The sequence below is a fragment of the Pipistrellus kuhlii genome, unplaced genomic scaffold, assembly GCF_014108245.1.
Source record: "Pipistrellus kuhlii isolate mPipKuh1 unplaced genomic scaffold, mPipKuh1.p scaffold_m20_p_23, whole genome shotgun sequence".
NCBI lineage: Eukaryota > Metazoa > Chordata > Mammalia > Chiroptera > Vespertilionidae > Pipistrellus > Pipistrellus kuhlii.
In genome coordinates this window covers 908,949-924,703 of record NW_023425522.1, presented here as the reverse complement: position 1 = coordinate 924,703, position 15,755 = coordinate 908,949, and the positions used below count along the sequence as shown (strand labels likewise).

At 49.3% G+C, this 15,755-nt stretch overlaps 1 protein-coding gene across 3 annotated transcripts in view; it reads right to left on the bottom strand.

The window, feature by feature from the left end:
• Nucleotides 1-15,755, bottom strand: part of DRC3 (dynein regulatory complex subunit 3) — a 50,288-nt gene that overhangs the window by 13,821 nt on the left and 20,712 nt on the right. For 2 of the 3 annotated variants that reach the window (XM_045586456.1, XM_045586457.1), the window contains 4 exons: nt 5,809-5,955; nt 3,521-3,640; nt 2,669-2,781; nt 1,636-1,810 (listed from right to left, as the gene is read on the bottom strand). In XM_045586456.1, coding sequence (XP_045442412.1) covers nt 1,636-1,810; nt 2,669-2,781; nt 3,521-3,640; nt 5,809-5,955 — 555 coding nt within the window. The remainder of the gene's footprint in view (nt 1-1,635; nt 1,811-2,668; nt 2,782-3,520; nt 3,641-5,808; nt 5,956-15,755) is intronic. The other variant, XM_045586458.1, reaches the window with a different exon arrangement.

The following is a 15,755-nucleotide window of genomic DNA, read 5'->3' as shown; positions in this document are numbered from 1 at the left end:
TCTCTGTAAAAATAAATAATGAAATGAATACATAAATCCTAGATAATAAAAGAGCAATATGCAAAATAACCATCACTCCGCTACACCCACAAGCCATGCCCACCCAACCATGCCCACTAACCAATGAGAGCAAGTATGCAAATTAACCAAACCAAGAAGGCTGCAGCCACAGAGAGCAGTTGAGAGGCTTGGTTTTCTCCGGCAACAGAGGAAGCCAAGCTTTCCACACACCCTGGCCAGCCCAGGCCTCCACTCCAGGATACAAAGTTTCAATTACAGAAGGTAAATCCCAAGAAAAATGGTGGCAGTCACGGAGCTGGAGAGAACAGGCTAAGGTTGCCTCTGGCAATGGAGGAAGCCAAGATTTCCACCTGCCCTGGCCAGCCCAGGCCTCCACTCAAGGATACAAAGCTTCAATTACAGAAGGTAAACAAATCCAAACAGAAATGGTGGCAGCCACGGAGCAAGCAGGGGGCTTGGCTCTGTGCCAGGCTACAACGTTTCAACTGGAGAAGGTAAATAATTCCAGATACCAGGGCCTCCGCTTGGGCTGCCAGGGGGCGTGGCCGGCCTACAAACCACCACAGGCCCCTCACCCAGGCTACCCCACGCCCCAAGGGAACCCCACCCTGATCCAGGACACCCTTCAGGGAAAACCAGCTGATCCCCACCCATGCACCAGGCCTCTATCCTATCTAATAAAAGAGTAATATACAGATTGACCATCACTCCAACACACAAGATCCAGATAGCTGCCCCTATGTGGTCAAAGATCCTGCCCCCATGTGGACACAAGATGGCCAGCAGAGGAGGGCAGTTGGGAGGCACCAGGAGGGCACTTGAGAGGGTCCAGGCCTGCAAGGGAGGGCAGTTGGAGGCAATCAACCCTGCAAGGGAGAGCAGTTAGGGGTGACCAGGCCAGCAGAGGAGGGAAGTTGGGGGCAAACAGGCTGGCAGGGGAGCAGTTAGAAATCAATCAGGCTGGCAGGGGAGTGGTTAGGGACAATCAGGAAGGCAGGCAGGCGAGCAGTTGGGAGCCAACAGTCCTGGATTGTGACAGGGATGTCTGATCCTGGTGGGATCCTCGGTGGGATCGGGTCTAAACGGGCAGTTGGACGTCCCTTGAGGGGTCCCAGATTGGAGAGGGTGCAGGCTGGGCTGAGGGACACCCCCCCCTCCATGCACGAATTTCGTGCACCAGACCTCTGGTAAAAAAATAAAACAATCACCCATGTGCTCATTAAACAAAGAGATACAAGTGCTTGTAACCTGTGTGATGCGCACGCGCGCCTAAGAGCAGAGAGCACACACGCCCCGGAGCGGCCGGCAGAGAGGAGACCCCGGCTGAGGCTGCCGCGGAGCAACAGCCATGCAGCTACAGTCACCACCGTATTGGTGACACCACACGTCACAGCAATGACGGCGCTGGCTCTGACCTCAGGCTCCGCCCGCCCGGCCCTGGCCTGGTGGTGCCGTGGCTGGTGGTCCGGTGGAAGGCTGAGCCTCGGCCCACGCCCCACCGCCAGCTCAGTGAGCCCGGCGAAGGGACCGGTGCCAGGGCTCCGGCCGGCCGGCAGAGGGGCAGGCCACCGCCCTGTGGGGGGCAGGGGTGGGAGGGGGCAGGGCTGAGCCTACCAGCAGGTGCTTCTCCTCGAACCTGGCGATCCGGAGCTTGCCCTGCTCCCGGTTCTCCTGCACGGCCTCCTGGACACACGCGGTGAAGGTGTCGAGCTCCACCCTGCGCTTCTCCTGCTGCGTCAGTCCGTACTCGAAGATGTTCAGGCAGATGATGACAAACTTGTCCCTGTAGGTGAGGCTGTTAAGGAAGCTGTGGCTGCTCCGGGCGCCGGGGCGGTGGGGCCCTCGCAGAGCCGGCAGCTGGAGGCTCCGGCGGTGACTGGGGCGGCGCCCCTGGGCTGAGGGAGCGGGGACGGAGGGGAGGCGGCGGGGCCGAGGCGGAGCTGAGAGCAGGGGGAGATGCCAGCCCCGGCCCCCACACCCCTGGGCAGCGGAGGGCCATGCGCTGTCTGCTGTGTTGGCTGGAGGCGCCTTTGCTGGGTCTGTCCTCTGAGGGGCGCTGCAGAGGTGGGGCAGGGCTGGCCGCAGAGACCAGGCTCACGTCCTGGCTCGGGCCGCTCCTCTCCGCCTCTGGGCCTGGGGCCTCGCCTGCACAGGAGGGCGAGGCGAAGGCACGTGGGGTCCCTGGAGGCCTGAGGTCGGCAGGTGCTGCGGCTGGAGGCCAGCCCGGCGGCCGGCTGGCAGGTGTCAGGCCCGGCAGAGCCCGTCGGTCGGACCCGGAGCCCTGCTCTTCCCTTCTGCTCAGCCCACACCCTGCCGGCTCCTGCCCCAGCCGCCGTGTGACCTGGACAGCGACTCTGGGTGAGCTCCCGCAGGAAGTGTGACGCCGTGGGGCGTGGGGCGTGCACTGCACAGCGGGGCCAGCCGCACGTGGGGGTGGGCCTCAGACCCCCGGCGGGCGCTCCCTGAGCTCCCGGCTCCGGAAGCACCCGGCCTGCTGCCCGCTCCGTCCCTTAGCCACCCGCCTCCGCACGGCTGAGGACATCTCCTGGGCACAGGGCCTCAGAGAGAGATGGGGAAACTGAGGCCCAGCGGGCTGGTGTCCTGGGGCCGAGCTCTGTCAGATGGGCAGTGTGAACCAGAAGGATATGCCTCGAGGAGCTCGCCCACGCCTTGCAGGGTGGCCAGCTTGCTGCCCTCCACATCCTCGGCGTACATGCTGTCAAAGAGGAAGGAGCTGTTCAGGTGCTCCACGAAGGCAGCCTGCGGGCAGAGGGAGGGAGGGGTGAGTGCTCCCTACTGCAGCCTGCGGGCAGAGGGAGGGAGGGGTGAGTGCTCCCTACTGCAGCCTGGGGGCAGAGGGAGGGAGGGGTGAGTGCTTCCTACTGCAGCCTGCGGGCAGAGGGAGGGGTCAGTGCTCCCTACTGCAGCCTGTGGGCAGAGGGAGGGAGGGGTGAGTGCTCCCTACTGCAGCCTGGGGGCAGAGGGAGGGAGGGGTCAGTGCTCCCTACTGCAGCCTTCAGGCAGAGGCCCAGAGCACAGTGGGAGCAGGGACTGATTCTGCACTGGTGGGCGCTGGGCCCTGGGCTGCGTGGACACTTGCTCGGGGAGGAGGCCGGCAGGGTGGCGCCCGGGGGCTGCCTGGGGCTGCACTGGCAGGCGGGGGCGGCGGGTGGGGCGGGAGGAAGGCTGAGGGATGTGCTGAACAGGGACCAGAGCCTTCCTGGGGCTCCAAGGCAAGGCCGCTCGGACGGCCTGTTCCCAGGAGGGAGGCGAAGGCAGGCGGGGTCTGGGGGCAGGTGGAGCCGGTGCAGAGGCAGGGGGTGGGCAGAGCACAGCAGGGCCGAGGCCCAGACCTCGGGGGGAGCACAATCAGCTGCTTCAGCAGAGCGAGGCCGCTGCTGCAAACACGCTTCCATCACAGCGAGCTTCCCGGGCTGGGCCCTGCTGCCTCGCTGAGCTTGGCCGGCACCCGGGGCCCAGCCTTCGGAGGGGCAGCTACCTGGTGCTCCTCCAGCTCCGCCTGCCGGGCCTGCTCCTCCGCCTGCTGGGCCTGCATCAGGTACTCGCGGTGCTTCAGCTCGTCGATGCTGAACTGGTGCTTCGCCTCCGCCTGCGCCTTCTGCCGGGCGAGGGGACAGGCGTGTTACAGAGCCCGGCCCAGCCAGGCCCCGTGCGGCAGGCTGTGGGCGACAGCGGCTCATCGCCTCTCGGCCTGAGGCAGGTGAGTAAGAGCCGAGGAAAATCCCCTGGCGGGTGGGACAGGGAAACAGACAAATGGCTGAAGAAGCAGCTGGAATAGCTGAGCAATGAACAGCCAGCTGGTAAATGACACGACTTTCCTCCCCACCAGAGACACCGAGAGCAGTGTTTTAAATCACCCTAGTCAGGGAGAGAGAGAACAAAACACTATCAGAGCAAGAGCAAGCCGAGACAGAGGTGAAACCATCCACTGTCCACTCATACCAACACATCAGTGCACGGACACACCCCCCCCCCCCCCCCCCGAGATCTCCCGGACAGGCTGCTGAGATCCGCCCGAGACGGCCCCCAAGATTCCCGCCTGCAGGAAACAGCAAAACCCACGGACACAGGATGCCGGCCTGAGCTCTCTTTGAGCAAACCTGTGTCCCCTTTCCTCAGGCATGTACTTTGCTTCTTCTACCCTGAGCTCTAAGGGTGCCCACAAGACAAGCACCCAGGGGAGCAATGGGCAGTGCCTGCTTGTCCCAGGCTTGTCCCCTGATCCTGTCTCCAGGGGCCCTTCCATTTCCCGCTGTCCCAAGCTTTAATAATCGTCCTCTCACTTCCACCTGGACTCTATGGTGAAATTGTTCCTGCATGAGTCAGGACCAGAGGCCGCCTGACCCCCGGAGGCCGCCTGACCCCGGAGGCCGCTTGACCCCGGAGGCAGACTCTCTGGAAGGCTCTGGAGGAGGGAGAGGCTGAGCTGTGTGGCACTGGGGGCGGGGGGCTACCAGCACCACTGCCCCCGTGCACAGCCCTCCCTCCAAGGCCAATGTGGTCTCTTCCCGGGCTGGTGACTCTGCTGGTCCCTCCTGTCACTTCCTGAGGCCGCCCACCACAGAGGCCCCAGGGCAGCTGGCGGTGCCGCCTGGGTGGCCCAGAGGCTGGTGTGAGTGGCCTCGGGCCAACACTGTGCCAGTTTGACGGGCATCACCCTGTCAGCACCACCCGCCCTGTCGGTGACCATCCCCTGGGAGCCTGCCTCTTGCAGCCCACGGCCGCCAGGATCTTCCTGTGACCGCAGCCGGCACGGAGGACGGTCTCCGGGTGCTGGGCTCCGTGCTGGGGACGCGACATTGGTGCAAAGGCCCAGCAGAGGCGGCCACAAACCATGGGGCCCTTTGTAGCTCTGAACAGGCAGCGCAGAGCCGGGCCCTGATGTGTCTGACACTGACCAGCGCCCAGTCCCTCTGAAGAGGCCAGGACCAGCACGCCGGGGGTGGGATTCCGTCAGAGCAGAAGCCAGTCAGCTCCACCAGCAGCACCAAAGGGAGGTCTTGCGGCACCAGACCCTGGTGGGCGGCTTCCACCTCCCAGGTCAGCCCCCATGCAGCCCCCAGCGGCCGGAGCATGAACCCCACCAAGGGACGAGCCAACAGCAGTCAAGACCCAACTGCAACAGGAGGGCGTAACCCACAGAGGGACATTCCTGGAGCGCCTCATCAGAGGCCAGGGAGACGGTGCCACTGAGCGCCCAGAAACCGCTGCATCAGGACCCCACCAATACTAGAGGCTCAGCCGAAACCAGTTTGGCTCAGTGGATAGAGCGACAGCCTGTGGACTGAAGGGTCCCAGTTTCAATTCCGGTCAAGGGCATGTACCTTGGTTGCGGGCACATCCCCAGTGGGGGGGAGGGTGTGTGTGTAGGAAGCAGCTGATCAATGTTTCTAACTCTATCTCTCTCCATTCCTCTCTGTAAAAAAATCAATAAAATATATTAAAAAAAAAAAAAAAAAAAAAAAAAAAAGACTAGAGGCTCCGCAGACGTACCTAACACACAGGCACTATCACAGAGAGGCAGCCAAATGGGAGACAGAGAGAGGAGTCCCCAGCTTGGCCGTGCGGGCTGCAGGCAGACGTGGAAGTAGCCTGGCCCCGTGAGCAAGACCCACGTGGGCCATGAGGGTCCTGCCAGGACCGGGACAGCGGCGGGAAAGGAGGGGGGGGGGGAACTGCCCTGCTCTCTGCCTCCGTGTCCCTTCCCGGAAACCAAGGACCCCCGGATGGCCGCACAGAGCTGGGGCACCCAGAGGAGACACTTACCAACTGGTCGTCGACCCGCCGAGAGTCCAGGTACACGAGGTCGGGCAGGAAGGCCCAGACGAACATCTTGTAGTCCTCGGCCTGGGAGATGGGGTTCCCGGAGAGGCTGAGGGCCCGCAGGTCCTTGAACCGCCGCAGGTAGATGATCTGGGGGATGGGGAGAGGACCCACTTTCGTGGCTGCACAGGCTGCTAGCACCCCGGCTCTCCCTGGCCACAACGCCGGCGCCGAGTGGAGTGACAGGTGAGGAAGGTGCAAGGGGCTCCAGGCTCATGGCTGTGCCAAGGCCTTTGGTCAGGCCTGGGCTTTCCAAAGAATCAGCCAATGCTAGCTGTGAGCCTCACTTTCCTCACCTGTAACCTGGGCGTGAGGATGTTATGTTAATATGTTGTAAGGATCAGATGAAATACTATGACATGCATGTAGGAGAGTGCCTGACACGGATTCACAGGATAGCTGCTAGCGGAACATCCCACTGATGCTTTTATTTTTCCTGGACTCCATTTTTTTAATGGGGAAAGTTAACCACACAGTTAACACAGGCATACCTGGGCTGTATTGTGCGTTGCAGATATTGCATTTTTTCACAAGTTGAAGGTTTGTAGCAATCCTGCAAATCTATTGGCACCATTTTCCCGACAGTATTGTCTCTGTGTCACACACAGAAAGGTAATTGTAACTACAATACCTTTCAGTAATTTTCACAATATTTCAAATTATGTTGTCATCATCATCATCATCATCATTATAGTTGCTGAGGTGGCCTGTGATCAGCGATCTTTACTGTCACTATTGTAATTGCTTTGGGCACCACAAGCCACACTCATACAAGTCAGTGAACATAACAGATAAATGAGGTTCATGTTCTGAGTGCTCTACAGACTGGCATTCCCTCATTCCTCTCCCCCTCCTGGGCCTCCTTATTGCTGAGACACAGTGATGCTGAAATTGGGTCAATTAATACCCTACAATGAACTCTAAGTGTCCAAATGAAAGGAAGAGCTGCCCGACTCTCACTTTATTTATTTTTATATTTTATTGATTTTTTTTACAGAGATGAAGGGAGAGGGATAGAGAGCTAGAAACGTCGATGAGCGAGAAACATCTACCAGCTACCTCTTGCACACTCCCTACCAGGATGTGCCCGCAACCAAGGTACATGCCCTTGACCGGAATTGAACCCGGGACCTTTCAGTCCGCAGACCAATGCTCTACCACTGAGCCAAACCAGTTTCGGCAGGAATCCAATTCTTACTTTAAAGCAAGGACTGGAAATGATGAAGCTTAGTGAGGAAGGCGTGGAAAGCCACGGTGAACTGAAAGCTAGGCCTCTGGCACCGAACATTTAGCCACGCCATGAATGAAAGGAAAAGTCTTGCAGGGAATTAAAGGAGCTGCTCCAGTGAACATTTGAATGATAAGAGAGTGAAATTGCCTTATTGCTGATAGGGAGAAAGTTTGGATAGAAGATCAAACCAGCCACAACATTCCCTTAGGCCAAAGCCTAATCCAGAGCAAGGCCCTGCTCTCTTCAAGTCTGTGACGCTGGGAGCCGTGAGGAGGCTGCGAAGGAACGCTGGGAGGAGCAGAGGTTGAGTCTTGAGGTTTAAGGAAAGAAGGCATCTGCATGTCATAGACGTGCACGGGGAGCAACAAGTGCTGACGCAGAAGATGCGGCAAGTCACCCAGAAGACCTAGTTCAGATGATCAATAAACACGCAGTGCGTTGCAGACTCAGGAGCCCTTTTGGGACAAGATCCATCTACGGCTTCATAACCAGAGAGAAGTCAGTGCCTGGCTTTGGAGGACTGGCCGACTCTCTTGTGAGAGGCTAGTGAGGCTGGTGACTTGCAGTCCAAGCCAGTGCTCCCATTCCATTCTAAAGTCCTGGGCTCTTAAGAATGATGCTGAATCTATTCTGCCCGTAAATGGAACAGCACAGCACATCTGTTTACACACGGCTTGCTCATCTTTTAGTGCCCTGTTGAGACCCGCTCTCAGAAAAAAAGACTCCTTTCAGAATAGCACTGCTCACTGACAATGCCCCTGCTCCCCCGAGAGCCCTGATGAGCTGTACGTGAGGTCAGTGTTGCTGCCATGACCGCTAACAACACTCAGCCATGGTCAGGAGTGATGTCCACTCCAAGCCTTTTTAGTTAGGAATGACATTGTGTAGCGCCACGGGTGCCACAGACAGCGGTTCCTCCGATGGGTCTGGGCGAGGTGAATTGAAAACCTTTGGAAGGACCCACCACTCCAGGTGCCACAAGAACATTCCATGATGCGTGGGAGGAGGTGACATAGCAACACTAACAGGAGTTAGAAGAAGGTGATTCAGCCACCTTCCCTTTCAGCAACTGTCACCCTGATTAGGCAGCAGCCACCACCTTGAGGCACGCCCTTTACCAGCAAAAAAGATGACTCACCAAAGGCTCTGATAATGGTTAGCATTTTTTAGCAATAAAGTATTTTTATAGTGAAACTTTAAAAATATATGTGAGTTTGTGGCAATAAAGTGTTTATTTTTTTTTAATGTTGAAAGTATTACAGATGCCCCCCCCCCCCATTGCCCTCCTCCACCTGCCACCTCTCTGCCACCCCCACATCCCAGGCCTTCACCACACAATGGATGGATTATGTATCCATAGGTTATGCATATATATGCTTTGGTTAATCCCCCACCTACCCATTCCTGCTTCCCTCTGAGATTCCAAGCCTGTTCCATGTTTTTATGTCTCTGGATCTATTTTGTTTGTCAGTTCATTTTGTTCATTAGATGCCACCTATGAGTGAGATCATGTGATGATGCTTGCTTTCTCTCACTGGCTTCTTTGGCTTGTTTAATACTCTCCAGGTCCCTGCATGCTGTCTCAAAGGGTAAGAGATCCTTCTTTTTTACTGCAGCAGAGTATTCCATGGTGTCATGTACCATAGCCTTTCATCCTCTCACCAACTGATGGGCACTTAGGCTGTTTCCAGATCTTAGCTACTGTAAATTGTGCTGCTATGAACATAGGGGTGCAAATATTTTTTCTGATTGGTGTTACAGGTTTCTTAGGATATATTCCTAGAAGTGGGATCATTGGTTAAATGGCAGTTTCATATTTAATTTTTTTGAAGAAACTCCAAACTGTTTTTCCATAATGGCTGTACCAGCTTGCATTCCCACCAGCAGTGCACTAGGGTTCCCTTTTCTCCACATCCTCCCCAGCACTTGTCATTTGTTGCTTTGTTGATGGTGGCCATTCTAACAGGTGTGAGGTGATACCTCGTTGTCATTTTAATTTGCAGCTTTCTGATAGTGAGTTGGAGCATTTTTTCATTTGCCTCTTGGCCTTCTGTATGTCCACTTTGGAGAAGAGTCTATTTAGGTCCTTTGCCCATTTACAAACTGGACTGTTTGTCTTTCTTTTAAGTTGCATGAGTTCCTTATATATTTTGGATATTAACCCTTTATTAGATTATCATTGCCGAATATATTCTCCCTTTTCATTTTGTCTATGGTTTCTTTTATTGTGCAGAAGCTATTTATTTTGATGCAGTCCCATTTGTTTATTTTCTCCTTGGTTTCCTTTGCTCTACTCGATGTTTCAATAAACATATGGCTATGAGAAATGTCTGAGACTTTAAAGCCTATGTTATCTTCTAGGATGTTTATGCTTTCCCAACATATGTTTAAATCCTTTATCCATTTTGAATTTATTTTTGTGCATGGTGTAAGCTGGTGGTCTACTTTTCTTTTTTTTGCATTTATCTGTCCAATTTTCCCAACACCATTTATTGAAGAGACTGTCTTGACTCCATTGAATGCTCTTGCCTCCTTTGTCAAATATTAATGAGCGTAATGGGTTGAGTTAATTTCTGGGTTTTCTGTTCTGTTCCATTGGTCTGTGTCTGTTCTTGTGCCAGTACCAGGCAGTTTTGAGAACAGTTGCTTTGAGAACATAGCTTGATACCTGGTATTATGATCCCTCCAGCTTTTTTCTTCTTTCTCATGATTGCTGTGGCTATTTGGGGTCTTTTTTTATTCCATATGAATTTTTGGAGAGTTTGTTCTAGATCTGTGAAATAAGCCATTGATATTTTAATAGGGATTACATTAATCTATAGATTGCTTTGGGTAGTATGGACATGTTAATGATGTTAATTCTACCAATCCATGAACACAGAATATTCTTCCACTTGTTTATATCTTTCTCTATCTCTTTTTTCAACATCCTATAGTTTTTCAAATACATATCTTTTACCTCTTTGGTTAAATTTATTCCTACATATTTTATTTTTTTTGTTGTTGTTGTAATGGTAAATGGGATTGATTTTTTAGTTTCTCTTTCTGAGAATTCATTTTTGGTATATCAAAATGCCTTTGATTTCTGGGCGTTGATTTTATATCTAGCTACATTGCCAAATTCATTTACTAAATCTAGTAGTTTTTTTAAATTATTTTTTAAAAATTGATTTCAGAGAGTAAAGGAGAGGGAGAGATAGAAACAGCAATGATGAGAACCATTGAATGGCTGCCTCCTGCACACCCACCACTGGGGATCAAGCCCACAACCCGCCACCCAGGCATGTGCCCTGACCTCTTGGTTTCTAGGTGGATGCTCAACCATGGAGCCATGTCAGCAAGCAAATCTAGTAGTTTCTTGGTGGAATCTTTAGGGTTTTCTATGTACAATGTCATCTGTGAATAATGAGTTTTACTTCCTCCTTTACAATTTGGATGTCTTTTATGTTTTCTTCTTGTCTGATCCTGTGGCTAGGACTTTCAGTTTTATGTTGGATAACAGTAATGAAAGCGGTCATCCCTGTCTTATTCCTGTTCTTAGGGGAAATGGTTTTTGTTTTTGCCCATTGAGTATGATGTTTACTGTAGGTTTGTCATATATGGCTTTATTATGGGAAGGTCTGATTCCTCCAGTCCCACTTTGGGGAGAATTTTTATAAAAAATGGGTGTTGGATTTTGTCGAATGTTTTTTCTGCATCTATTGATATGATCATATAATTTTTGTCTTTCAATTTGTTTATGTGATGCATCAAGTTTATTGATTTGTAAATATTGTACTAGCCTTGCATCCCTAGAGTAAATTCCACTTGGTCATGGTAAATGATCTTTTTAATATGTTGCTGGATCCAATTTGCTAAAATTTTGTTAAGGATTTAATATCTATGTTCATCAGGGATATTGGCCTGTAATTCTCTTTCTTTGTAGTGCCTTTATCTGGTTTTGGAGTTAGGATAATGCTGGCCTCAGAAAAAGAGTTTGGAAGTGTTCCTTCCTCTTGGATTTTTGGGAATAGTTTGAGGAGTATAGGTGTTAGCTCCTTGAATGTATGATAAAACTCTTATGTGAAGCCATCTGAACCAGAGCTTTTGCTTGGTGGGAGATTTTTAAAAAATTAATGTTTCAGTTTCATCAGTTGTTGGTATATTCAGGTTTTCTGATTCTTTATGATTCAATTTTGGAAGATTGTATTTTTCTAGGAATTTGTCAATGTCATGCACATTGTCCAGCCTGTTGGCATATAGTTGTTCATAGTGTTTTCTTACAATCCTTTGTATTTCTGTGGTGTCAGTTGTTACTTCACCTCTTTCATTTCTAATTTTGTTTATGTGGGTCCTCTTTCTTTGTTCCTTTAAAAAAATTTTTTAAAAAACTGATTTCAGAGAGGAAGGGAGGAGAGACAGAAATATTAATGATAAGAGAGAATCATTGATCAGCTGCCTCTTGCATGCCCCCCACTGGGGATTGAGCCACAACCTGGACATGTTTCCTTGACCAGAATTGAACCCAGAACCTTTCAGTCCTCAGGCCAATGCTCTATCCAATGAGCCAAACCAGCTAGGGCTCTTTTTTTCTTGATGAGTCTGGCTAACGGTTCATTAATCTTGTTTATCTTTTAAAAAAACCAGCTCTTGGTTTCATTGATCTCTTGTTTTTAGTCTCTATGTCATTTATTTCCACTATGATCTTTATTATTTCCTGTTTTCTATTTACTATGAGCTTTTCTTGTTCTCTTTTAGTTGTAGGGTTAGTTTATTAAATTTTTTCTTACTTTTTGAGGTAGGCCTGTGGTACTATGAACTTCCCTCTCAGGACTGCTGTTGCTATGTCCCAGAGATTTTGGGTTGTTGTGTGTTCATTTTCATTTGTTTCCAGGAAGTTTTTGATTTCTTCTTTGATCTCATTGGTAACCTACTAATTGTTTAATAACTTGATATTTAGCCTTCATGTGTTTGAATGTTTTTACTGTAGTTCATTTCTAATTTTATGCCATGTAATCTGAGAAGATGCTTGATTTGATTTCGGCATTCTTGAATTTGTAGAGACTTGTTTTGTGTCCTAACATGTGGTCTGTCTTTGAGGATAATCCATGTGCATTTCAGAAGAATGTATATTCTGCAGCTTTGGGGTGAAATGTCCTACCACATGTCAATAAAATCCATCTGATTCAGTGTGCCATTTAGAGTCTCTGCTTCCTTGTTAATTTTCTGTCTGAAAGATCTACCCAGTGGAGTCTGGATGTTAAAGTCCCCTACTATGACTGTATTATTGTGAATCTCTCTGTTAAAATCCTCTAGAATTTTTAAAAAAATATATCTAGATGCTTCTATATTGGGTGCATATATGTTTACCAGAGTTATATCCTCTTGTTGGATCAATCCCTTTAATATTATGTAGTGACCTTTATTGTCTCTTGTAATGGCCTTCATTTTGAAGTCTATTTAGTCATATATGAGAATTGCTACCCCTGCTTTTTTTTCTGTTTCTATTTCATGGACAATGTTTTTCCATCCCTTCATTCTCATCCTGTGTGTCTTTTGTTTTGAGGTGGGTCACTTGTAGAGAGCATATATTTGGGTCATATTTTCTTATCCATTCAGCTACCCTATATCTTTTGATGGGATCATTTAACTCACATGTGTCAAACACAAGGCCCGCGGGCCAAATCCGTCCCGCCAGGCCTTGCAATGTGGCCCGAACCGCGCTGTCATCACTGCACTCCGCTGCGTTTCCATCACAATGACAGTTTATGACTGTTCAGTAAACCATTCGGCCCGCGATTTAGGCTGGATTTTAGATTTTGGCCCCTTCTCTGATTGAGTTCGACACCCCTAATTTAACTCATTTACATTTAAGGTTATTATTAACTAGAGGCGAGGTGCATGAAATCGTGCACTGGTGAGGTCCAGGCGCCTGCCCCTGATGGGGGCCATCTGAGACGGGCTAGCTGGGGTGAGGGGCCACGGGCAGTTTACTGGCCAGCCCCACCCCCAATTGGGGTGGGGGTGCCTGCTCGGGGGTGGGGCTAACCAGGGAAGGGGCTGTGGGTGTTCTGGTTGTTCTGCCATTAGGTCAATTTGCATATTACCCTTTTATTATATAGGAGAGGTACTTATTTATTGCCATTTAATTCTTTTTTTAAATCTTTTAAAAATTTTTCTTTATTGATTAAGGTATTACATATGTGTCCTTATTCCCCCATCCCCTCACTCCTCTATTTATGCCTTTACCTCCCTGTTACCTGTGTCCATTGATTACGCTTATATGCATGCATATAACTCCTTTGGTTTCACTCTCCCCTTACTCCCACTGTCCCTTACCTTCCCTGAGGTTTGATGTTCTGATTGATACTTCTCTGTCTCTGGATCTGTTTTTGTTCATCAGTTTATGTTGTTCATTATATTCCATAAATATATTTATCTTTCTCTGCCTGGCTTATTTCACATAGTATAATACTCTCCAGCTCCATCCATGTTGTTGCAAATGGTAAGAATTCCTTCTTTATTGCAGCATAGTATTCCACTGTGTAGATGTACCAGTTTTTTAATCCATTCATCTGCTGATAGGCACTTAGGCTGTTTCCAAATCTTAGCTATTGTAAATTGTGCTGCTATGAACATAGGCGTGCATATATCCTTTCTGATTGGTGTTTCTATTTTCTTGGGATATATTCCTAGAAGTGGGGTTTCTGGGTCAAATGGGAGTTCCATTTTTAATTTTTTGAGGAAAATCCATACTGTTTTCCAAAGTGGTTGTACTAGTCTGCATTCCCATCAGCAGTGCACGAGGGTTCCTTTTTCTCCACATCCTCACCAGCACTTGTCATTTGTTGATGATAGCTATTCTGACAGGTGTGAGATGGTACCGCATTGTCATTTTGATTTGCATCTCTCAGATGATTAATGACTTTGAACTTGTTTTCATATGTCTCTTGACCTTCTGTGTGTCCTCTTTCAAAAAGTGTCTATTAGGTACTTTGTCCATTTTTTTGTTGGTTCTATGATTTTTTTCTAATTCACTGATATGATCCTTGAATTCCTCTAAACTGCTGTTTATTCTTTCCAAAGTATTTGTTTTTTAAAAATAAATATATTTCTTTATTGGCTTCAGAGAGGAAGGGAGGAGAGAGACTGAAATATCAATGATGATAGAGAATGTATATTTCTTCTTATTATTATAGCAGTCCCTCTTGCAGTGCTAGTTTGGTGGTGATAAATACTTTAGCCTTTTATGGTCTGGAAAGTTTTTTATTTCACCGTCTATTTTGATTTTGGTTTAAAAAATTTTTATTTTTATTAAATTATTATCTGTGTACATATACCATTGCCCCTCCCCCTCACGGTCTATTTTGAATGATAGCCTTGCTGGATAGAATAGTCTTGGTTTCAGATACTTGCTTTTCATTACCTTGAATACTTCATGCCATTCCCTTCTGGCCGTAGAATTTCTGATGAGAAATCAGCTGAAAGCCTTATGGGAGCTCCTTTGTAGGTAGCAGTTTTCTCTTGCTGCCTTTAAGATTCTCTGTCTTTAATTTTTGGCATTTTAATAATGATGTGTCTGGGCATGGGCCTCTTTGGGTTCTTCTTGCTTGGGATTCTCTATAAATCCCAAATTGTGTGACTTTTCCCTTTCCAGGTTAGGGAAGTTTTCTGCCATTATTTCTTAAAATAGGTTCTCTATCCCTTGCTCAGTTTCTTCACCTTCTGGTACTCCTTTGAGGCAGATATTGTTATGTTTCATGTTGTTCCACAGCTCCCTTAGGCTGGTGTGTGTGCGTGCGTGCGTGCGTGCGTGTGTGTGTGTTTAAATCCTCACCCAAGGATATTTTTTCCATTGATTTTTAGGGAGAGTGGAAGAGAGGGAAAGACAGAGAAAAATATCTATGCAAGAGAATCACATAGATTTGTTGCCTCCTGCATGAGTCCAAACCAGGGCTGGGGAGGAGCCTTCAACAGAGGTATGTGCCCTTGACTGGAACCATACCCAAACCCTTTGGTCAGCAGGCCAATGGCTCTATCCACTGAGAAAAACCAGCTAGAGCTTTAATTGTTTTTTGTTGTCGTTGTTGATTCTCTAATTTTTTTCTAATTAATTAATATGATCCTCGGATTCCTCTAAACTGCTGTTTATTCTTTCCAATGTATTCTTTTTAAAAAAAATATATATTTCTTTATTGATTTCAGAGAGGAAGGGAGGAGAGATAGAAACATCAATGATGAGAAAGAATCATTGATCAGCTGCTTCCTGCCAACCCCCGACTGGAGATGGAGCCCACAATGCAGGCATGTGCCCTTGGCCAGAATTGAACCTGGGACCCTTCAGTCTACAGGCTGATGCTCTATCCACTGAGCAAAGCTGGATAGGGCTTCAATGTATTCATTATTGCTATGCCATTCTTCATTTCAACTTGTCATTTTTCATAGTTTCTACATCTTTTCTCATGCTGTTGAACATTCTTATAATCATTACTAGAGGCCCAGTGCACAAAATTCCTGCATGGGGGTTGGGGGTTGTTTGTCCCTCAGCCCAGCCTGCACCCTCTCCAATCTGGGATGTCCAACTGCTCGTTAAACTGGCAGTCGGACATCCTCTCACAATCCAGGACTGCTGGCTCCCAACTGCTCGCCTGCCTGCCTTCCTGATTGCCCCTACCCACTT